The sequence below is a fragment of the Ptychodera flava genome, chromosome 20 (assembly GCF_041260155.1).
Source record: "Ptychodera flava strain L36383 chromosome 20, AS_Pfla_20210202, whole genome shotgun sequence".
Classification (NCBI taxonomy): Eukaryota; Metazoa; Hemichordata; class Enteropneusta; family Ptychoderidae; genus Ptychodera; species Ptychodera flava.
The window spans coordinates 14,140,894-14,165,961 of NC_091947.1; the positions used below are offsets into that span (position 1 = coordinate 14,140,894).

The 25,068-nt window shown below is 38.3% G+C and overlaps 2 protein-coding genes across 2 annotated transcripts; one reads left to right on the forward strand and one right to left on the reverse strand.

Moving 5' to 3' along the window:
* Positions 1 to 987: 987 nt before the first annotated feature.
* On the reverse strand, positions 988 to 4,544 carry LOC139120104 (zinc finger protein Pegasus-like). Its single transcript, XM_070684194.1, has 2 exons — positions 4,413 to 4,544; positions 988 to 4,029 (listed from the first exon to the last, which is right to left on the reverse strand). The coding sequence occupies exon 2, from the start codon at positions 4,009 to 4,011 to the stop codon at positions 2,623 to 2,625; it is 1,389 nt and encodes a 462-aa protein (XP_070540295.1). The 5' UTR covers positions 4,012 to 4,029; positions 4,413 to 4,544; the 3' UTR covers positions 988 to 2,622.
* Positions 4,545 to 4,580: 36 nt separating this feature from the next.
* LOC139120105 (uncharacterized) lies at positions 4,581 to 25,068 on the forward strand. The gene is made up of 12 exons (XM_070684195.1): positions 4,581 to 4,966; positions 6,093 to 6,191; positions 8,366 to 8,464; positions 9,342 to 9,512; positions 10,658 to 10,789; positions 11,817 to 11,954; positions 12,536 to 12,664; positions 18,668 to 18,796; positions 22,438 to 22,563; positions 22,850 to 22,982; positions 23,568 to 23,693; positions 25,048 to 25,068. Coding segments are annotated over exons 1-11 (1,314 nt in total). The 5' UTR covers positions 4,581 to 4,809; the 3' UTR covers positions 23,569 to 23,693; positions 25,048 to 25,068.

Genomic DNA, 25,068 nt, shown 5'->3' on the forward strand with positions numbered 1-25,068 from the left:
TAGTACTGGTATGAACTATATGGACATGAGTTCAGTGTAACTATAAAGGAAGCCATGCTGTAACACTGGAAAATGAACTATCACCAGAGAGTCATGCATTGAAACCTGAAGGGAAACTGCAACCCCATAGCTCTCAGTAGTTGCTAAATTAATGATCATGCCATAAGCTTCCTTTGACATCATCGTTGCATCTTTTAAAAGACTGGTAGGTTTTTTGACCCCTCAGAACACACAGTGGGGCTACCCACAATTCCCCTTGATTTGTGCATTCTTCTATCAGTTTCTTAACAATTTGAAATTTAGAATTCAATTTCAGGATTATCTGTTAAAACTATACTCCAAGATTATGATGTTTAAAATTCAAGACTAAATTAAATAAGAAGTCGATGTTTGAAGGTGCTAAAAATTGTACACTTGTCAAGGAAAGTAACAGCATCTAAGATGGTCTCATCATACCACCTGTCAGATATGCAAATTTCCTTTGTCATGAACATTAAAAGAAATTTAAACCCTTTCTTTTGCCAAAACAGATGTGACATTCCCTTAGTTTCCTTGAAAATATTGTGTATGGCTGTATGTTGACAAAATTACAAAATTGCTATCTCTTCTGCGGTTAAAGGGGTTTATCTTCTCATTATTCACAGTGGGAAATAAGAAAATTATGATTATCAAAACTATGTGGTCAGAATTTTGAAATATGGTCAAGGCTTTTCTGTGTATAGAAGAAATTTGCTTCCGTTCTGTGAGTGATCTCCGTGTGCGCGGATCATGGAGAATTGTTGGTAGCCTCACTGTGGAACACATCTGTCAATTCGATCACAACACGAGTGTTGCTGATTTTTGTTTTCTGAAATTACACTTTTGCCAATAACCTAGCAAACAGTTAAATCTGACTTAGAACACATTTGACTCTTTTTTTATCACCACGGTCTTCATGGATTTGGTATGAAAGAGATGAACGTGAAAGTAACTTGTGTACTTAATTAATTTATGCTACATAATATACCCTAGGATTTATTTTGTCAAAGTAAATAAAGATACAAACACTCAGACAAAATATTTGTACTAGTACAGTTCAGTTAAAAATAACGATAAATATTGACAAAGCATTCACATTAATGCTGCTAGACTTCACAAGACAAAAAGGTAGTATGCGCCTCTAAACTTGAAAGTGTTAAATTTCACTTTTTCTCAAATTTTCTCTCAAAGAAAGTTTTTAAGCAATAATCTTTCACAATCACGAATAAAATTCAGGGGGGCCACCATGCAAATTTTGGAACTAGAGAAACAAATTACATAAAATCACTGATATTTGAAATTCAAAATGGCCGCTATTCAGTCTGGTAACAGTGAAAAATTAAAGTTTAAAATTTCACATAATTAAGACTATTGCAACTTTATTTGCTCCACTGGTATTTAAAATGAGTTCACACAGGCAAAAGTAAAACTAAAAGATTGTACAAGCATGCAAGTCCTTTTATCTGTCCCCAAGGCGCATTCTACCTAAATGTATTTTTCCAGTGGCATTGCTGCAGCTTTCTGCGTCTACCTCCGGGACCACACAGACACAAAGAACACAACACTGACTGCACTTGTTTCTCATCCATGATACGCTCTAAACTACTTGGTTAATACAAGTATCATTATTTTCCTTAAATAGCTCATTTTAGTTTCAGCGTTGTTACAGCTTCAGTGGAGAAAGTGACAGCTACAATGTATCTACCAATGTGACCTTGAATTTGATAATTGCCATCTGAATTGTGTTGTGTTTTTGAGAAGGAAACTTCTTGTACACTGGCCATGAAACACTATATGTAAACTTTGTGACACTTGAATCTCTGCATTCATGAGCTATAAATAACTTAACTGCTGAACAAATTAATTACATAGAAATTCTTGTTCTACTCTTGATCTGAGTTGTATAATATGTCAATCAATGCAGCACACTCCATCAATCATAATTTGGGTAAAAAATATACTGCAAACAATAGTTCTAGACCATGAAGAACGGTATGTGCCAATCCTTGACCGTCATGTACAGGATAAAAGAGATCACACACCATGTCACCAAAAGGTCAAGGTTCATGGCATGCTACGGTATGCAGAGGTCACTGTTCATCACACTTGATGCAACGGTTAAAAAAGTGCGTTTTCGGGTCAAACGTCACGGCATTTTACAGTACATGGACGGGTCCAGAGTAGATCATGACACAGAACATAGTATTGTCAGAAATCAAAGTTGTGACCAATGAGTACACCTACTTTCGCATACACATACAAATTAAAAGATCTTTCACAAGGATCATACTTATAAAAACTACTAATTGATTTGATGAAAACGTATAATGCATATGTCTCTCATGATTGTATAGTTGAAAGATATGAGTAAATCACTGCCTACAGTTTTTGGACCATGGAATGGCTCTCTCACAATCTGAGATGAGTTGGTGGGTCATATAATATTTGATCACTGCTGGAATTACTAATATCATTTGATAATAATCATTATCTCATACAGTATTTGATATGGCATCCCATTACAATGTACACTGGCTCTTTCACAATAAAGCTGAGTTGAACAGAGATCAGGCGGTTTCATGCACAAGTTGGCCAGCAGAGAGTTCAGTTTTTGTGTTGACTGCGGGTAATGTGACAAGTAAACTCGATTTTGTCCCTGCACTCATAGCCACATATGGCACACTGGAATGGATGTCGGCTGCCATGACAACTCATATGTAGTGTGTAGATGACATTGTCCGAAAAGAGCGTTCCGCAGTGCGGGCACGATTTCAAATTTTTGGCTATGAGTTCGCATCGGCTGCAGCCAGAGCTGTCTTGCTCGACTGTCTGAGTCCCTTCAGATTTGAAAGTTGCCTTTGGTATCTCCTGCTGCTGGGGACTGCCTGACAATGAACTACTCTGAGATTTGGTCTCTTCATTGTGCCTCTCATTCTGTAAAGGAGCCTGATTCTCTTGACTTTGCCTATTGTCCGTGATAGATTTTGCGTCTCTCGTGGACGTGGCCACCGTGACAGGGGAGATTTCTGCTGCCGGTGGCACTGAGGAGGACATTGGCGTCACGGCCATGTTGTGTGACAGTGGGGCTGTTATCGTGTACGGAACATTTCTGATTTGAGGAAAACCGAAAGACTTTGACATGCTTGGAAGAAGTTTCAATGCCGCTGCCGTCCTAGGCAAGTATGAGGAGTCATTAGGAATTTGGTAGTATTTTTCTGCGACGAGCTCTGTTTGCTTAAGTGATGTTACCGAATTTGAAAAGTGAAAGACTTGAGGTTCGGTCGATGGAGGGCTCTGCAACACAGCTGGGGTTTGTTTTTGTCTGCTTTCGTCTCTCTCTTCAGTGGAAGAGTTAGCATTGATGGGTGCATATGTTGGTTCTGGCGATGAACTCATTTCTGAGGAAGCTTCTGAAGATTGAGAGATTGGTGGGTTCACCGAAAACACACTGCCGATCTTTGGTAGAGGCTGCTGTGGGCTTGGCGACGACTTCGAGGGCGTGCTAACGGGACAGTCTGAGAAATCCTTGTGGCATTTCCTCATGTGCACCGTCACATTCCACTTGTAGCGGCTCTCGTACGAACACCGTGCACACCGGAAGGGCTTCTCGTTGGCGTTGGTGTGAATCTTCACATGCCGCAGGAGACTGCTGCGAAACGCACTGCTGAAGGGGCAGTACTGGCAACAGTAGGGTTTGATCCCTGTGTGTATGTTCATGTGATCGGTGTACGCTTGGTGACAAGATGCAACAAAGTGGCACATGCTACACTGAAACCTGGCCTGAGTAAGAATATATGGTGAGGAGTCCTCATTGTTACCAAGCACGCTGCTTTCATGAGCTCCCCTGCTTTCATCCTCCATTTCATCATCCAGAATCTCTTCGATACTGTCTTCATCATTCAGTTCTTCCTCTTCTTTCACCCCATCTTTTACTGCCTTCCCATCGGTGTCCTTGGATGCGATCCATATCACCTGTTTTCCACCATCACTCATGTTTACCGACGTCTCTACCTAGTAGTACAGTAGAAATTGATAAATTACCATATTCAGTGAGGTAATACATGCATTTATGCGCCGCAGCAATGCGGGTTTTCCCACTCCTTCCGTAACCTAGATTCGATGTTATGAATTTCTTGAACGGAATATAAACACATTCCAGCCAAGTCCATGATCGAAATAATCGATTATATGACACCATCTTTACACATTTCACACTGCTTTATTGAGATGCAAGCATGCCAATATTTTAATTTGATGATCGCATTCGCAAGCACAATGATAACAAAGGAGTGATCAATCCATACTGCTGAGCGGAGTAGGCGTGAACACCACTCAAAATAAATTGTCTGACTTAAACTAATGATAAAACACTGTTAAAATTCCAAGAAACATACCACATTTCTCTTGCACGGGTTTAAGTTTTCTTGGCTGAAATATACGAGTAGTTGTATCGTCCGACGCTTGTTTGCCTCTTGACCTCGATTTAGTGCGCCCTCAAACAGACAAGTTCCTGTCACTTTAGGGCCACTTAACGATACGGAAATGACCCACTTCTTTCTTTTCGCGGAATGTTGGTGCAAACGATCGAGCTAGAATGAGCAATCTTACTGAATTTTTTTAACCATTATCAAAAATTCTAGAGCTTAAAAAGGCGAGAAAACTCGTCAACGTACGTGCACAGTGGCAGTCATACCCTAGGTCAGATGGTGGACTCCTTCTCAACTAAGTTACGTGGTATTCAAATATGTCAGCGGGTACATTGAAATAGCGGTGTTGTGTTGATCATGGATCATGTGTACCAAGTCAATGATGGCATCTCAGGGGAAACAAGTCGTTATGCTAGCCTCAGGAACGGTCGTAGCAGTCGCTGCAGCCATTTTTGTCCAATATGCAAGAGGAATTATTCGAAGAAAGAGCCGAGAAAAGTTAGAGCAACACATAGATGATTGTGAGTATGGGTAAATCTTGAAGGCCATGTGATTGATTGACTTGGTCGTCTCTGATGTCGACACCGTCTCTGCTGGGCTATTTTAAATACGCAGACCTAAACGTAGAGCTTCGTTGTCAGCAATAACGACAACTGGGCACGAAATGGTTGTACTCGAATGATTTCTATCTGCCAATTATATTTACCAAACTGTAGTGCTAGCTGTTGCTCAGCCATGGCGCCATTGCACGGCATTAGAGGAGGCAGAACGAGATATCTGTGGTTCAGTCGGGTTAAAGCGTAGACAGGCCGGGCCCTCTACTGTCTATGGTTAAAGCATGGAGTTACAAGCGAGACTCACTCTTACCTCTGAGGTTTAAGCAACCGTCAATGAGCAAGAGCCGTCAAACTATTTGCCAACAGCCGTGATATATTTTCATCAGATGGAATTTCTGACCCTTTGTACTCGTTTAAATTTGTAATTTCATAATTTGTTTTCCATTGTAATTTCAACTCAAGGCTACATTTACAAATTTACTGGGTTAGTATTTTTTTTGGGGGGGGGGAGGGGGGGCTGGAGGAGTCAGATTGAAATTTTAATTCGTTTAGATCCCCCTCAATACCCTCAAAAACGATTCAAATCCCACCCCTCTATATGTCATCAAACATGTTGAAATCCCGATATTATATTGCCAAAAATTTATCTAGCCAACACTTAAACTAAAATTTTGTAGTTTTTCCTTGCTGTGTTTTTGCCTTTTGTATCATCTCTTGTTTTACACCCTATCACAGGGTTTTCATTATATTTTTCATCACCAGCAGTGTTTCATCTAGGATGGCATCAACAAGGGGATTTTTCCCTCTTGACCAGCAAATTTAGGGGGATTTCACCAGTTCATGTGTTCTACTTTATCTCTGAGGTGCGAATGGCACCATCTCATAAGGGGCCGGTCCTCCCTTGACAAATTACTAGAGGGTGCCAACATGTCAACAGAGGGGGAATCCCAATCCCCCTGTCTACATTAAATACTGCTCCAGGTTAAAAAGAAATGACAACCACCTGGATTTAACTGTGATCCCATTTCATTTCAGCTCAAAAAAATCACAGAAAAAATTTGTACAACTTTATTGTTTTCGCTATTTTCAGACATATCATTGGAAGATCTTGGCGCACTAGCACTCCATGCACCTCAGGTCAACTTACGCAGAAGTGCTGAACAAGTGGTGCTCGACAGAGCAGCCAGACGTAAGTTCTAAAAAATTGATTTCATATGAAATCAGTGACTTCAAAATGCCAACCCATGTGTGTGATAGGTTGAGATATCATGCACATGTAACAGGAATACACCTTGTCAGTAGGGACTTTGTGCTGTGGGAATATTTTGTTGTTACTCTGTGATGGTCTACATAGCCCATGTAAAATGCCAACAATGCATGGTGTAAGGTAGAATGCACATTGGGGACGGATAGTAAGACTTTCAATTTTTAGCTCATATTTGGTTTTATATATAAATACCAAAAAGAGCTTATATGATGAGTCTGAGTGGCGTCTGTATGTCTGTATATTTGTGGGTATGCGCGGATGTATGTCCGTCACACACAAAGGCTCCCATACCGCCAAAGCTACCGTCTCAGTATTTGGTGTACAGGTAGATGTAGGGGTTGAGATATGAATTTGTTCAAATGAACACATCAGTGTCAAAAATGTGCAAATGAGGTAAGAAAAAGGGAAATTCTGCAAATGTTCATGAGTGGTCGCATGCCAATGGCTGAAACAGGATACTCCACTGACCTGTAGTCATTTCCCGTCATTGTTTATGAACTATTACATATTAACAGACCTACTCAAACTAAGGGACGGACCATTAGATCTTGGGAGGGGGTGGTCACAATGAAATTGTGAACATTTTTTTTACAGCTGTAAATTTCTAAAAAAAATTTTTTCCAAATGAGAAAAGCTGTGCTAATTTTTTTTACTAAGTAAATTTTCAGATTTATAATTTTTTTTAGTTCGACGCTGTCTGAGGATACAATGTACATCCATATCACTAGCGCAAATAAGATTGCGTGCTGTAACTACTTATGGCCCAGTGATTTATATTGCTGATAGATTTCGCGAAATGTTGCAGATCATCTTCTGACAAGCTGAGAAGCTGTTTGCAAACTATGTGGTGAAATTTCAATATTTGTGTTTTTAGGACAATTTTTGCCCTTTTTTGATCAAAACATCAATTTCTCTGTAGCAGTATGTCAAACTTCTGTCATTCTTGTTTTTCTGGTTGTACTGTGCAGAAATCATTGTCATAACATCAACGTAGAATTTTCCTGCACTGAACAGATAGAAACAACATTTATTGTTGATCTTTGGTACCCATACTGGTATGTACCAATTCTCATCAAATGTGAGCGACACCGTATAATTGCGATATTTTTTACAATTCTCTTCTGATCTATCGCTTGTAGACTTATTTTAGAGCTCTCGGGGTAAGGAAAAGTTTCACAATCTCAGATTTTCAAAAATCAAAAATTTTATTTTTCTCATCAGATTTAACACAGGGATGGCAGCCATTTTGAATTCAAATATAGGTATCATTTTAGGCAATTTGTTTCTCTGGTACCAAACTTTGCAAGATGACCCCTAATTTTTATTGTTAATTTGGTGAGAGAAAGGTTGAAAGTTTAATTGAGGAAAGTTTGAGCAAAAGTTTAAGTCTTTCACTTTCAAGGCACATACTACCTTAACAGTGCCAGGAACAAAAAAGTAGTTACAACTGCATGTTCACAATGCCACGAAATATTGGCCATTATGAAGATTCATGGACACATAGTTTTTGGATGTGGACCATATGGGAAACTTATTTCCTGAAGGCCTCAAACTGTATAATGTATTCTGAATCTTACCATAATGACTCCCTAGGTTTCTAGTGATTAATTGGTATATCTGTGTCCTCTGGAGTTTTGTCTTCCTTCCTGCTGAAAAACGCAAATCCCAAAATTATTGACGGTTACCTTTAGCATGTATTAAAGGTATTACCATGTGCTACAGGTTGAGATGATATAAGAAATACTATTACTTTTGATTTACAGTGCCTTTTAAGTTAGATGTGAGAATTAAAATTCATCATGTCTGTTAAAGGTATACAGTCACCTGTAATCTAAATATGCCCATATATGATCAAAGGGGTGTTCCCTGGTATTCAAAATGCCCATGTGAGGGCGCTGTTTTTAAAAAGCGGCCACCCTCTTAAAATTTATGATTGGTCACATTTCCTTTCGACGGTAACTGTGGCAAAATTGGGACAGGTGACAGTATACCTTTAACTAAACATGCAGTTTGATGGTTTATAACACTCCAAGTCATCTTTGCAAACACGATGACAAGTTTCATAACTTGAAAATGCACTGTTTGTCTCCACACAGCCCAATACTTCAGTCATATCTTAAAATGCTGTTTAAATAATGATGATGAGGAGTCAGTCTTGAAATCAATAACAGTCCTTTGTGTGATACTTAAAAATGGTAAGTACTTGGTAGTACCAGACTTTAAAATGACGCACAAGCTCCTCGATTTTTACCTGATATTTGAATTCCAATCAGTTCATTTTTTCTTCTGCATATTTTTTCGTATTTGCACCTGAAAATTAAGACTTAAAGATCCATTGCTTGAGGGCGCTCTTTATGCTTCGAGGGGGGGGGGGGGGAGTGTAGAGGGAGCCCTCCAGTGACAGATCTTTCAGTCTACATAAAATTGTAATCATACTTTTATAAGCTTACACTGTAAAATGACCAAGTGAAAAGTTATTCCCTGTAAGGACCTGACAGATTTCTTTCACTTCATCTATTTAGAATGTTGCTGTTCCTTATTTCAGCAAAACAGGTGCAACTGGATTCACATATTGCTTTAATCTATTCCATGTGGCTGTCTACAATCTACCACTGTCCATGAAATTGCATTCTCCTTCCTCAAGAATTATTTTTCATTTCATTCAAAATGTACAATGAGGATATGTATGACCCTAAATATACACCCTTAAAATTTATGGAACTATTCTTTAATTCCTGTACATAGAAAAGATTTTCCTGAATACATTAAGCAATTTTTTGAGTATTTTTTTTCCCCTCCAGAAATTTAAGAGTGCAGTAGGTTACTAGTCAATGTGTATGAGCTCTTGTCTTTCATTAAATTTATAACTTTACTGTATTTGTTGAGTAGAAAGGTTTCACAGTGGACAACTGTGAGGATGAAATGTTTCAAGTGTTGCACTAAAATTTTGGTGGGAAAATTACAGCACTCAAAGGGTTAATATCTACGGAGTTTCTCAATACTCACTCATGTGATACCTCATTATGCACAATAATGTTTGATACCTTTCTGTGACATCTTGACCCACTCTAGTCAATTTTAAAGAACTTCCTGATGAAAGGAAAATTCTGTCCGTCCTTGGAACATGTTTCATGAGAAGCATCCACCAACAGAAGTACAAGAAACAGTGCAAAGATGTCTTCCTGAAACAAAGGGTCCAGTCCAGGTTGGCGGGAGTCATGTTTGATATCATATGTGACATGGGTAAGTTTTCTTTGCGAATCATTTTGCATTTTGTAGCCTTTGTTTTTCACTCTTGAAGTTGTAATTCTGCAAATTTTATATTGATGAGAACATAAACCCTGTAAAATACAGTTATTTCCCAGACGGTGTTGATTGATGTTAGTAAGACTGCCAACACTCAGTTGCAATTCAAATTCATAGACATTAATGGTTACAGTATTTTAACACTGTCTGTAACATAATGATCAAAAATGTAAACCAGCCATTGAAAAGGTATAATGCATTTAATTTCTGTTATTAACGACAATATGAAATCATCAGTCTTAGGTACTTCCTGAGTTTTAAGATAGCATGCGCCTAGGGGACAGATATTTGAACTCTCATCACACTTTTACAATAATTGTGTTGTGGCCTACCACTTTGGAACTCAGGTTGAAGCTCATGGAGTAGATGAAGATTTTACTGGTGTAGTTGTGTGAAAATCAGGAATTTTATTCCCCCCCCCTCCCCATTGACATAACACAGGAATGGCAGCCATTTTGGTTTCAAATATTGGTGAATATTGGGTAATTTGTTTCTCTAGTACCGAAATTTGCGCAGAGACCCCCAGTTTTTACTCTTGATTTTAAAAGAGAATGGTGGAAAGTTTTAGATGAGGAAAGTTTCAGCAAAACTTAAGTCTTTCATTTTCAAGGCACGAACCAACCACCTTAAGGTAGAATGCACCTCGGGGAGAGATATATCTCAAACCTTTGCAATACTTTTTCGGTCTTTAACTTTCTAGGGCTCATTTTGAAGGTCATGGAGTAGATAAAGTGTGCACTAGCTTATTTTTCTGTTAATTTTTCCCTATAAAGTTAACTCAGGGTATGATGGCCATTTTGAATTTCAATTGCCAGTGAATAACGGCTTATTTGTTCTCTAGTACCAAAGTTTGCAAGTTGCCCCATATTATTATTCATAATTTTGGACAGGAAAAATTCTAAGTTCTTTTATGGACAATTTGAACAAAAGTATAAGTCTTTTAATGTTTAGGCATGCAATACCTTCAAGCTGTTTCAGTGGTTTCTCCGACATGTTAACATTACAAGGACGGAACAATCAGACGTTCAATCAGATGATGTGACATTCACCTCCGTTTTGTATGTGCATCTCTTATGTCACAGATGAGAGAAAGATGATGCTGATCTGGGAAACGGAGGGTATCCTAGCAACTATCCTCAATGAGATGCAAACGACAGAGAGCAAAGAAGTGATGAGATACTGTTTGTTTATCGTGCATCAATTGTGTCTGTGTGGTAAGTGTAAAATGTATTGCAAGGCCTGGTACTCTTGAACAGGTTGACATTGATTCTGGGAGATCTCATTTGAAGACTGAAAAGCATTCAGTTGTGCTGAGCCATATTACAATGCAACATTAACCTAGGGGTCTCTTTCTACATTCATCTTGACATACATCCTAAGAGAAGCCAATTATAATCATAGGGAGCGTAACCATACTATATGTCAGGCTTGTTCAGTTCTAGAACAGAAAATTGACCATAGTGCTGTCATTAAAATTCAGAAACAGCCCAAACTACAAGGAGAAATTATGTCATTCATAAATGATCAACAAGCCCAAAGCAATAGCAAACAAATGCTGTGACCAGTGCAGGGCGCCCTCTATTTAGCTGAGATGTAAGCATCACCGACGTTGAACTGTACCATTATCCGTAGACTTCCATTCTGCTGTCTATGCATGGTCAGAGCAATAACATGCACATATATTCTTTAAATTATTGTGATGTGACTCATGGAGAACATATAACTGATAATGCTGATAATTATGAAAATGGTATCTCAAAATGAAACGAGAAAAGTCTTTATTTCTCAGAATCAGGTTGTCTTCACCAATATGTAATCTTTACTGCCAGTTTTGTACAAACCTGTTATAATAGTTTACTTTCATGACGTACAAACTGAAATCTTGTGATGTGTAATTGCAATTCAACATTTGTAGCAAGAAAAAATGCAAATATTTGAATGAAAGATAAGTGATCGTGGCATTTCAGTATGTAATTCAGTGACACAGTTCTACGATCAAATTGCTAGATTCCATCAATGAAAAATACCAGAGTGTCAGGTCATGAAAATGGCCCGTTTGCTCAATTCCCAGGTCTAGTTGTGTATGTCAAAGTGGTGAATCTTTCAGTATCATTATAAAAAGTGATGATCCTTTCAGTGTTAACATGAATGCTGATTGATATTAATATATATAAGAGGTTTTGCTTTTCCCATTGCTTTTCATATCAAGATTGACTTTTACCAATGTTCATGTCTTTACAGATGGTTTGGTACCGGAGCTTGTTGAAAGTGACTGTGTCCCTATCATCTGTGGTATGGTTGTCAACTACTGGGGTGACACTGTTATACAAAGAATAGGCCTGCAAATGCTGGTTTTAATTATCAACACACAAGGCATTGGTAGGTGTCCCTGTGATCACTCAGTCATGCCTGCAACCCCCTGTGTCCAAGTCTATGGTCCATACTATCAGGTGAAAACAATGGAGTTTTACAAGAAATGGGTCAATGCAGGGTTTAATTTGTTCTTTCATCACGTGTGGAAGGGACTGCCAGCCATTCAGCTTTCACACCAGTGCGCCCTCTAAGCCTATTTGGCACACCATGACTTTTGAATATTCTCTGTGACGCAAGAAAATTTTCAGTTGAATAGGAAATTATACATTATGACTCAAGAAAATTTCACAAAATTTTTAATTGACTCAAAAGTTCCAAGAAATCTCTTTCATTAGAGGGTGAGTCTTCACAAACTAACACTGATTGTCACTGCTCAGATTTTGTGATGCTTGTAAACAATTTGGTAACCCTAATAACACTTCTTCTGTCCAAAACAAATGTCCACTTTTGACTTCCCAAGGAAAACTCGTGTACAATGACCAGGAAATCCTTGCTGTCACACCACTGAGTTCAGCATTTATAACATTTCCAGTTTGTGTGTAAACAATTTTCCTCCTAGTGTTTGATGATACTTTCTCAATTATCAGACGAGAAGAAAATATTGGCGGAAATAGCATCCCACAATGTTGTGATGCATGCTGTGGTCTGTCTCAAGTCAGAGGAGAATGTCTTGGTTTACTGGGCTGTTGCATTGCTGCATGAATTCGCCGTCAATGGTAAGCCCTAACTCTGTGTTTATCATCAGGTGTTACAATGAAATGGCAACATCTGGTGGTACAATTCCAGATTTCAAACCTAGATGAAGGGATTGAGGATGTATGTTCAAGAAAAACCTTAAAAGTGACACTGCAAAGAAATGTATTTCTTATTATTAACGTTTCTTTTGTTTCATACTTTAATTTGCTACATCATTGAAACCTAACTGACATTAGAGGAACACTGACTTGTTTTAACAAAAACCCTGTACTGACTATTGAATATATCTAGTCTTTGAGTGCATATTATGTCCTCTTTCTCAGAGACCCATACAGGTTTACTTCCCTTTAAATCTAAACGGTGTGAAAGCATTGATAAGAACACCACTGAAATTGACTTTTGCCAGCATTTTTTTGAGTTATACAGTGTCACTAAAGCCTAGATGTGGTCGCACCTTCAATGATCACCATGGCAAAACAGGTACATTGTATAATACACTCTAGCGCTTACTGTGCAAATATTGTGTACTTGGCCCTGAGATCACTCAAATGTTTAACCATCAAACAGTTTTTGGACACCGTGGTGCGAAGCACCAAAGGTGTCCTATGTCGCCACAATGTCTGTGTGTGTGTCCGTCTGTCCGTCCGTCCGTCCGTCCGTCTGTCCGTCCGTCTGTCCGTCCGTCTGTCCGTCCGTCCGTAGACAGATTTTGTTCCACTCATAACTTAAAGGGAAACCTAAGTCCAGCGACATTGACAGTTTATCCCTTCCAAAGTCACCCTTGAATAAAATGCAGCTCAAATTTGCAACATAATTGCACGCGCCGACGACTACGGAGCGACGAAAAGGGACATTGAAGTAGACGACATTTATGGAAATGAGCTTGGAATTCCATGGGCGCGAAAGGGCTCATGGGAGGAGCGTGCGTGACGTCATCGGCGATACACGAACGTGTGTAACAGCTGGAGTCTATGACTGCAGCAGTGCAGTTCTGCACGTTACGACTCTTTTATGCTCAGTAGCATAAAAAATGATTAACTGTTGTTCACTTGAGTGCAAAAATCACTCAAGGAAGAACAAACTGAGTCAGCTTTTATCATCGTCCCACAGAACAGCTTTTTCGAAGACAGTGGCTAAAAGAAAGTCGGGCGAGTTTTAAAATCTTTAAAAGATAAAAAGTTATGTTCTACTTCTTTCATGATGATTGTTTTATAAGGGATTTCGGGATTCTGATACCGATACAAGACTATACTACTCAATGCGGTTCGTATCTTGACATGCTGAGTCAGCCTACTATATATCGCCGGTTTTAACCAGATAAATATTAATATTGGCGATTTCGGGACTCTAAAATCCGAAGACGGAAACTACACAAAGCGTCTCTTATCTCGACAGCCCGGGTCTGCGAAATCGCCTATATATACCCAATAAATATAGTCAATTTCGGGACTATATCTGGTAATATTGATATAACAAGATATACTGGAATGACTTCTCGCCTATTGTGTCTCGGCACGGCGGGTATGACAAATCGCCGATATTATATTTACCCGATAAATATCAATTGCGCCGGGACTCCTAGACTAATGCAGACGATTCAGTGTGGCTGTTTTCGGACGACCTCGGTTTTCGGACATTTAATGACATGCTGTTCGTTGTACTCACTTCGCTCTGTATTGATAGTGTTTTACAAGTCATGTGACAGCATATTAAGTCAAGTGACGCTGTTGTCCCGTTTCGGATATTTTTTCGGTAGAAGCTATTTCCGGCTACAAACTTAGCCACACCGTTCAATACAAGGTGTCGAACGCAATACACAGAGACAGCCCATGTCCGATATTTAAGCGTCGTCCATGGATTAGACGTAACTAATTTATCACATATTTTTACAAACAGTTTTCTAAACACATCGAAATTGAAAATCGGGGGTTTGAAGTTTCAAAATATCAATATTTAGCCCCTATAATCACATTCGAAATACGACGTCCGATTACTGCGATAGCAGTCCAATTACTGCGCACTCAACATGGGCTCAACAATTTGGCAACTTTGACCCCCTAAATAACACTTCCGTCCTGTCAACAGTTTGAGGATAAGCGCAATAAAGTTTCGAAGGATATGGTAATAAGATTTCGACAGTGCTCGTCATTTATGAAACGGCTTTGAGCGAAATTCACTACCCTGTCCGAAAACTGTCACTAGATTTACTTGCACTGTGTGGTGTCGGCACGCCGGGTCTGCGAAATAAGATATTTATCCGATAAACATCGGCGACTTAGGACTTTAACTCTGATACTAGACGATACATTGTCAAATTGAGGGTAAATGTCCGATGTCCATATGAGATTTCATAACAGATCTGACCACTACTATCGCAAGGACTTGAGAGGGCCGATCGGATATCACCGTGAGTTTGGGAGGACCTTGCACGAATTACATTCTGTACATGTAATACATTTTTACTTGGCGATCGATCGGGACTTGAACAGAGGACATATCGGACATCATCGGGAGTTTTGGCTGGTCTTGTATGAAATACATTCTTTACAACAATAGACGATACTGTCTTTTTAAATAGCGGGCAAATATCCACTATATCGGAGATTTCATCACTTTGTAGATCTGAGTAAGCCCGACTTCCTAAGTTCGAAACGAACTTCGAAAAATAGACGACACTATAGATTTGTCGAATCGCGAATAAATATTTTCCGATACATATCGGAGATTTCGCAACCTTAAAGATCTGGCCAAGCTCGACTTACATGGTAACACCATAGACCCTCGAGGGTCTATGGTAACACATACAATCAGTCAATCCTTCCGTATCATTCACGAACCAAAAATTAATTTTAAGCGACTGGTAAAGAAAAAACTATGTTTTAGAAACGTAGCGTTGAAGGATCGCAGGGTCACTCAGTGTCTCCAATTCAGTTCGGGGTCTGTACAAGCACAGTGACTCCCTTTGTGGAATCATACACAAAACGCAAACAACCAAATATGAACGATGTGTGGAGATGCTTTCATGATATCTTGGTTCACATTAGTATGGTTTGATTTCAGTCGGGGAAAATTAATACTCGATGTCAGAAATATCGCTGTCCGAACAGTCCGAACTCTCCATAGTCGTCTTACAAACGCGCTGAACTGTTTACAGAACTCCTTCAGCTGCAAGCTACAATCGTCTGTATCGCCAATGACGTCACGCACGCTCCTCCCATGAGCCCTTTCGCGCCCATGGAATTCCGAGCTCATTTCCATAAATGTCGTCTACTTCAATGTCCCTTTTCGTCTGATTTTTGGTATATAGGGATAACTTAGCAATACAATTATTTTGACAAAATGTCACGTGACCTCGGTGACCTTTGACCTCAACTATACATATTTGTCCATAACTCAGTAACCACAAGTGCTACACCCTTCATATTTGGTATGATGGGACACCTTATGACGCCACATATTGTACCTCATTAATTATGTGCATATCTAATTTTGAGCAAGCCAATAGAGGTAAATGTATGATTTTTAGCTACTATAGACTATAGTCTATAGAAGCTATTGGGATGGGTATCCGTCCGGCGTCCGTCGTCAGTCTGTATGTATGTATGTATGTATGTATGTATGTATGTATGTATGTATGTATGTCCGTTTGTGAGGCGTCCGTCCACTCAAATATCTTGAGAACCGCAGTACTTACTGATTTGATATTTGTTGTGTAGATGAAAAATACGATTTTGAGAAACTATTTTTTTTAATTTTTGATATTGTTGAAAATAGGCAAATTAATGCCAAAAAAGGCGTTTTTGGTAAAAAATCTTCTTCTTCATAACCGCTGGTCAGACAGCTTTGTTATTTGGTATACAGGTCCCTAGGGGTAACCCAACTTAGACTTGTTCAAATTGTGATGAATATGCAAATCTGTATTTTTAAGGAATTTTTTTGTCATTTTAGGTCAAAATTTGACTTACATTGTATGTAATTCTTGTACTGTATAAACCCTATCAATTCACCCAGAAAAAAATATTAATATGATTTTAAATAATTGAATTAATTAGGAAATCATCAAAGCCAAAATAATTTTAGTGTAGAATTATCAGAAAGTTCAACTTTTTTTGACAGTTCATAGTGAAATGCTTACCATCTTGGAGGATTAAAACATGTAAAGGCAACTTTCCTGAATCCCAACTTTGACATATTCTGAACCGTCATTTATTGTGCCCTGTATGTTATCTAAAAGAAATTGCTCAAAATAGTCAATAGAGATAGAGATAGAGATGAGATAGAGAAAGTTCTAATTTCCATTTATGGTTGACTTGGTAAGGATAAAATAAAATTACTTTTTGAGGAAAAAAATAGAGTGGTCAATTAAAAGAGTGGTCAAAGTGATAGGGTTTTATGGTAAAGCTGGGCTGTATAAAGATTCCTCATGTGCTATTTATAGCAATTATGCAATCTGTGTAAACAGTGCAATGAAAGTGTAACATGATTCCTTATAATGCTTTTGATGACCTTGAACTTCTTAAGTTTCAAACCTTTGTCTCTTCAGTGTGCTTTCTCTGAGTATGTACAGTCTCAACTTATTAAACAGAACTCACAATGTTAATCAAAGATATCCACCTTCTTCATCAATACATGTGTCACAAAAGGTTATTCTCTACATAACTCAACAGAGCTCTGTCAACTGTTGAGTTGCTTGTTCTTTCAAAACCGCTGGTCAGACAGCTTTAATATTTAGTTTACTTGTCCATAGGATGACCTTAGTGAGATAATTTCATACAGTCAGGAAATACTTAATTTTGTATCCATGTCTATAGTAGCTTCAGGGACTTTGGCCCTATGTTTAGTATATAGGGACAGACTATAGGAGAGAAATTTTTTGACAAAATGTCATGTGACCTCGATAACCTTTTACCTAAAATACACGATTATGTCAATAAATAAGTAACCACAAGTGCTATGTCCTTTATATTTAGTAGGATGGGAGACCTTATGACAACACATGCTTTACCTCGTTAATTATGCCCATATATAATTGTGGGCAAGCCAATAGAGCTAGAGGTCTGAATTTTGGCATATATGGATTAATTAGCAATACAATATTTTTTTTTTTTTTTATCAAAATGTCACGTGACCTTGATGACCTTTGACCTTGAATATGCATATATATGCATAACTCAGTAACCACAAGTTCTTTACGCTTCAATTTTGATAGGATAGTAGACCTTAAGATGTCAAATCTTGTACCTCATTTATTATGCACATATGTATTTCTTGGCAGGCCAATACAGCTAGAGGTCTGATCTTTTTTCCCGATTTAGAACCATAACTTAGACATGCCTCTTGTTTCAAAATGGGAACAATGACATAGACCTATGTGTCCATAGATCTGAACATATACACTCCAGTGATACTTCTTAATGACCTCATTTCCCTGCCCCATCAAGACTAATACTCCTATCACAAGTGGAGACTATGTCATTGTCAATGACTTGTTACTTCTAGAATATACAGAATATTATCTCACATAGTGAGTGTCTGAATATTATTCTGAATTGTATTCCAAAGCACATTCTGAAAGGACTCTTCTGGAATATACAGAATATTATCTCACATAGTGAGTGTCTGAATGTTATTCTGAATTGTATTCCTAAGCACATTCTGAAAGTAACTCTTCTGAAAATTTCACATTCTTTGCCACTGCACCATCTCCTTAATACATACTGATGACCCACGGTGTCCACTCAAAGTCTCACTTTGATTTTATGACACACTGAACTTGCAAAAAATGTTGAACAATGTTTATTTCATTTGCTGATTCTGATCTGTGTTTTTTATGCTAACCCAGATGAAAAGGATTGCCTAGAGAGAGGTCGAGTAGAACTACGGAAAAACTTGATGTTTTTCACCCCTTTTCCAACACAGTGGGATGTTTTGGTCATCCTTCACTTCCTCCATGGAAAAATTAGTCTTTCCACATTTCATGTACCGTTGGCGTCAGTGTTGAATACCCATCTTGATTATTGCAGAGGTGTTACGTGATAACATTTGCAAGCTTCCATATCTCATGAAGAGTTTACAGAAGGCGTTGTACGGTGGCCAGGCTGGTCTGCAGAGATTGGTTCTCCGAGTGATTTGTTTCTTAGCTCTCAGAAATGGTAAGTTGAAATTCGTAAATTTCATAATTTGTACTGCTTTCTGGCGCTTACACTCCAAAACTGAATGAAAAACAGGATTTTTCTATACTTCCTTGCATCCTTTCATGATCATGATATTGTTTCAAGATTTTTCACAAATCGTATGGTGTTTCTTGTCTGCAAGTTTTGAATTAACAATTCCTTCCATTTGAAGACTAAAACCATAGACCCTCGAGAAAAACGGGACAGGCAACTGCTGTGGTTTCTTTGTGCGATCTATCTTGGAATACATTAACTTTGTTTGCCAAGAGGTCCCCCACAACAATACTTCGTACTTAACACTGAATCCCATTAACGATCAAACTGATGTTCTGAATATGTAGACTTTGCTCTTGCATGGCACGTTCCCAGTAATGACACAGAGAATTTTGAGGGTTTTTATTTATACCAGTCATGCTGAATGTTCTGGTAACGATGAAGATCACATTTGGGATTCTAGCCGAAACCAACAGGAAAACACCAGACGATAAAAACAGTGTACATTTAGCTATAGGCGCTACAGAAAACTCTTGCTCGGTATCGACAATATAAATTTACATTCCCTACCATAAAAATCTCCGATAACAACAAACATTTACAAGTAAGACAGGTCTACACTTCCCCAGTCCTGCAAAACAAAAATCTGACCTTTATTCATCTGTCACACAAAATTTGATGAAAATCAGGGTTTACAAAAAATTACTACTCAATCGGAGCTGAAATACACAACCTCTAACATTTTGGTACTGTTTTAGCCTAAAGAAACATCAAAGTTCGGATATGCTACACATGTCTACACCCACAAAGTACTAGAAAATACATTTTTAACACTGACTTTCGCTGTCAGGCGAAACTTTGCGATAAATCGGGACTCTACAATGTTTGGTGGAGTCAGAAGCGGTAAGGTAGACATGCATTTACACAAAGCTGAACGCTGTCCTCGCAAATTTGGCCGTTCACAGTTTTCAAACAACAACAGTTCAGTAGTTAACATACATACTTTGCCGAATCATGGAGCACTCCTCGCACAGAAAATATTCCGACGGTTAAAAAACTGCAAAAACGAGGGAAAATTCAGAGATACATGGACGATTGCCGAATGTAAACAACTCTGTGATGTCAACTGCTGTCAAGTCTGGAACTGCAGTGATATGGATTTCGGATTTCTATTTGAAACTTTGTCACTTTACAGCAACATAATGACTCCCTACAGACTTCTAGTTGTATCGAATCTCGCTACCAATATGTAAAAAGTACTTTAATACCATTTTGACGAATTCTTCTCAAAATAGTTGTAACACTTTTCTTTCTAAAAGTGGACTTGCGGGTAATCCGAAATAACTTGTAATCCGAAAACGTTATTACCGTATACCCGCATGCATGTGCCTATGAACCGGACGTTGTGCAGTCGATCAGGTTCAGCTTCATTCCGTCCCCGACCCATTAACACCTCTTAATTATTCCAAGTAGGATCGCACACTGCTAATCCCATAGACCCTTTGTTCTCTATTGCAGTTGCCTGTCCCATTTTTCTCGAGGGTCTATGCTAAAACCAATGATAGAAAAAAAACAGATTTCATTTCAGAAATATCATTATATGAAAGCTCAAAATTTGAAAAATTTTCTTAATTGTGCTCATGCGTCTATACTTTATGTCATGCATGACCATGCATATATTAGACCCCGGTTTTAGACACGATACATGAAACCATCTCGAAAATGAATTAATGGTCATGACCATTAATTCATTTTCACAATGGTTTCATTGAATTTGTCTAAAACCGGGGTCTAATATATGCATGGTCACCCTTTCAGTATCTTTCAACATGTCAAACAATACAAGTAGTATCTTGCATCAAACAAAATTCATGAAAAATGGCCAACTTTGTCCTCTTAAAGCCCCAACTCCCGTATAAAAGCGCGAGAACCTCCGAGAGTGGTCATAATGGTGGGATATTCAAACGTACTCGGTACGCTCTGGACGTCGTCGATAAAAACTGTTAATGTAGAAATCTACTGATTAATTTTTTTCTTGGAAATTGAGAGATATGTGTATAAGTATTTAAAGCACAATATACTTGGTTTCTGACGAAATTAAATTTGAAATGACGTCTGGAACCAGAAAAAGGATAAAATATTTGCCGGTATTATCGCCGATATAACGTTCGATGTTCAGTTTGAATCTGCGTGATTGACATGATATGCAAATTGAAAGTGAGTCATTAGCAATACGTTGTTTACTTTTTACGGACATAGCGTTGATTGTCAATGCAGGAAAAAAAAACAAAATAGTCGGAGCGTACCGAAAGATACAAACGCACACACACTGTGTATAATAAATACATGCAAACATATTTGATCGGAAGTTCTCTTTTTGGAAAATTTGTTGATCCTGAAAAGGACCGTTTTCATTTATGTTGGCCCTGAGCCGTACGTACATTTTATAGGCAGGAAGGCCCATACTGTCATTTATGCCCAACATAAAGTACGTCTGGTATGTTCGGGCAGAGACCACGGACAAGTACCAGCACAAACTCTGGCATGATCTCTCACTTTGTCTACACTGTCTGTATATCTTCTGTCTTCTTTTCAAATTTCAAGTTTTACCCTCTGTTCAACGTACAGTTGAAAGCGCAATGCGTAACTATCGCTTAGCTGTTTCCAAAAGTGATGTACGTTTTCTTTCCCGACCTATTAGCTGTGCATGCCTATGTAACACAAAGCAAACAAAGTCAAAATTCAAAAAACAAGTAGCCTCCAGAATCCAATATGCTGACAAAACCGTGATTTTTTTGACGCCTGCTATCGCATTCGGCATGTTCGGTCGTCACTGCTGGGTCACTTGAGGCTGATCCGACGTCGAGTTGACAAATGTCGCCGGCTGCAGATGAGGTCACCATACTAAACAATTCCAGAAGTTGCACTCAAATGTCCGTGCTCGATCCCCATCACAGCTAGCTCCAATTCATTCCTGGCAAAGAAAATTCCCGAGGCTTCCTCCTGCTCATCAGTGACCGCTATCTTCATAAAGCCAGTTGACATAGTGTGATTAGTCTGACTCTGACTACCACGCGTTTGTAATGAACTAGTATCGCGACTGCGTGGAGAGTGTACAAGTGCAAGTGCACGATTTTGGCGGGATCGTTCAAAGTAGCGAAATACTAGAACTCACCATTTTATAAGGAGGGATGAACATCGAAACGAATGCTCCAAGAATTCATGCGATCACTTTATTCTGATTTTATTTTTAGTGATTAAATATTAGCAGTTTTGATTTCTAAAATACGTATTTTCCAGAAGCTTTTTGACATAATCATAAGACAACAAATCGACACCACATTTCATTTTGGTCACCATAAAACTTGTAATCGAAGCCGGGGGGAATCGTCGCCATATACTTATGTTTTGCTGCGCCCATTTTTATCGATTTTTCTCAGTAGGGCCCTACCGAGAGTTACCCATTTAAGGATTGATTTGCAGATCATATTAAGTAGTTGTTAAAATTTGTGGAAAAGGTATTTTTCTGCTATACAAGCAAGGTCAAGTAGATTCACAAGAGTACCTTAGGTGTTTGATATGATTTTCCATGCCTTTACAACCTGTGTACCTATTGTTTCTTGCAGAACCGTTCAAGTTAGAAGTGCTGGCTTGTAACAGGATCTTGTCTCGCATTCCTATCTGTCTGTCTAGTGGTGACAAAGACGTAGTGCACTGGGCCTTGGTCTTGACCCATGACCTTGCCATGATAGGTATGATAAAGTGCAGTGATTTGTCGTGAAAATAAATGTTGTAACTATACACTGTATGGTTATACCAAACCAAGCTAATGCCAAAGAGAGGTTAGGCCTGGATTCTGATCCTCAAACTCGTCATTCTTGGCTAGCCTGCATTATTTTCTTGTATGCCTGGAAAAATGCTAACACAATGGCCGCTCAGAATATTAACAGCTCAAGCTTTGTATCCACAAACATGAAATGCAGCTTACTTTTCGATACAAATGCCTGACCTAATGGAGTTTCATCTGTCTTGACACAGGTAAAGCTGCAGTTGAGATGTTACTGTCATCCTGTGATGGCATTCTCCAAGCGATGACACCACTGGCCAACAGTCCAGATTCTGTACTTGTGCGGCTATTGGCTGAAACACTGTGGTTTCTTCTGTTGCTGTGGTCAGTTTCCAATGCTTTGTTACATATAAATGTTATGAATGTGTAACCACATATTAGATTTCTTTGATGTGAAAATTAATCTTTACACAAGATTGATCACTCAGATGTTTTCCTCTGATATACATCTGGTATACAATGTGTTTGGATGTATTTTGTCAAGTGCTGTTAAAATTAGTAGTCCTCTAAGCTCACTACAGAAATGCAAATTTCACTTGGAAGATCACAATATTCATATCAGTTGACACAAGAGATGCCACTATTGTTCCTAAGCACGCCCCTCATGCTGTCTTAGTTCAACAAACTATCTACATCGCCATAGACTCTTGAGGAAAATGAGGGTAATTTTACTACAAAGCGCCCTCTAAGGTCAAACTTTTAGTTTACTTTGTCTGGCTCACTGGTGCTAGAAATGAGAAGTTACAGCTAGCTGCCCTTGACATTTGTTGTAACTTTTCAGATTTCTTGCACGGCATCAAGTGGTTTTTGTTGCTGAATACCTCAGCCAGTCTGGTTTTAATATAATATTTTCACTTGTGGTCTTTGATTATTTGTTAAATATTTTGTCTGTGTTTTTCACTTTTTCAGAGCAATTGCACCACATGCTGGTGAAAGGAGGGATCTTGACTGCGGTTTTGTACTTTGCCGAGTGTCATGATCCGGAGTTGACATTCTGGGCATCAGCCTTGATGCTGAATCTTGCTATGACATCAGGTATTGTAACTTAAAATAGTGCCAGTAAATCTAGTTGAAATATAAAACAAGGGCAAAGACACAGACATCATCAATTACAATGCTTAATTAAACTACCAGACGAAAGGGACATAATCTTGAATATTAATTAAATGAAACATCACTTCAAAAACTTTTGATTTTTTCTTGAGGTTTTTTTCTAGTTGTGTTGACTCCCAGGTTATAGCCAATATTCTATAGCACCAGTCTAAGCTATGTTTCATACAGTCAAGTTGTTAACGCCACTCAACCTTAAAGGGACAAAGTCGGCCATTTTTCATGAATTTTATTTGATACAAGATACTATTTATATTTTTTGACATGTTGAAAGATACTGAGTGAATGGGTGACCATGCATATATTCAACCCCTGTTTTAGATAAATTAAACAAAACCATGGCGAAAATGAATTAATGGTCGTGACCATTAAAATTCATTTTTGTGATGGCTTCATGTATTGTGTCTAAAACGGGGGTTGAATATATGCATGGTCACCTATTCATTCCGTATCTTTCAACATGTCAAACAATATAAGCAGTATCTCGTATCAAACAAATTTCATGAAAAATGGCCGACTTTGTCCCTTTTTTAAATGTTCTACCCCTTTAATAAAAAGCTAGATGCTGAATAATGTTGAGACAGTTTTAACTTTTGATTACCAGCCACAAAAAATGATAGACATCCCCAGCATTGTTCTGCTATTGAAATGCATGGTACTAACTGATTAATATCAGTACCTGTAATTTTATATGCTGCACATAAGATTGCATTTCAAATATCCGCAACCAGCACATTGCCAACTTTTCACTTCTTACATGTAGTTGTGACTGGCAGTGTAATTTGAAACGTGAACATTGTTGCGTCTTCTCATTACTTGAATTAAAAAATGATTCTGAATCCTTTGGGAGGTTTAGAGAATTCAAAACTCTTCTCTGGTATGCACAATATTTCAAATCTGGCAGGCATAGAAATTATTTACCTTGACACGTACCTTGCTCTATATAAGATATCAGGCTAAATAATTTTATACACTAACACAAATACAACTAAATTTAAATAAAAAATTCAAAATTTAATATTAACATGCCAGCCGGTTTCAAAATATGCCTGTATGTTTACCAGTATTTTTTGAGAAGTGACAAAATGCAGGTTGTAATAAACAGTGAAAATAGTGAACAACTTTGAATGCAACGGCTGCCTGTTTAGTGAATGAACATAATATGCCATCCTATTTATTGATAAAAATTTAATGTTGCATGTGCTACTTTTAGACCACTTCTAAATTTTTCAATGTTACATATTTATTGTCTTCCAAGTATTCTATTTCGCACCAACAGAGGCAGTAAAAGTTGAACTTT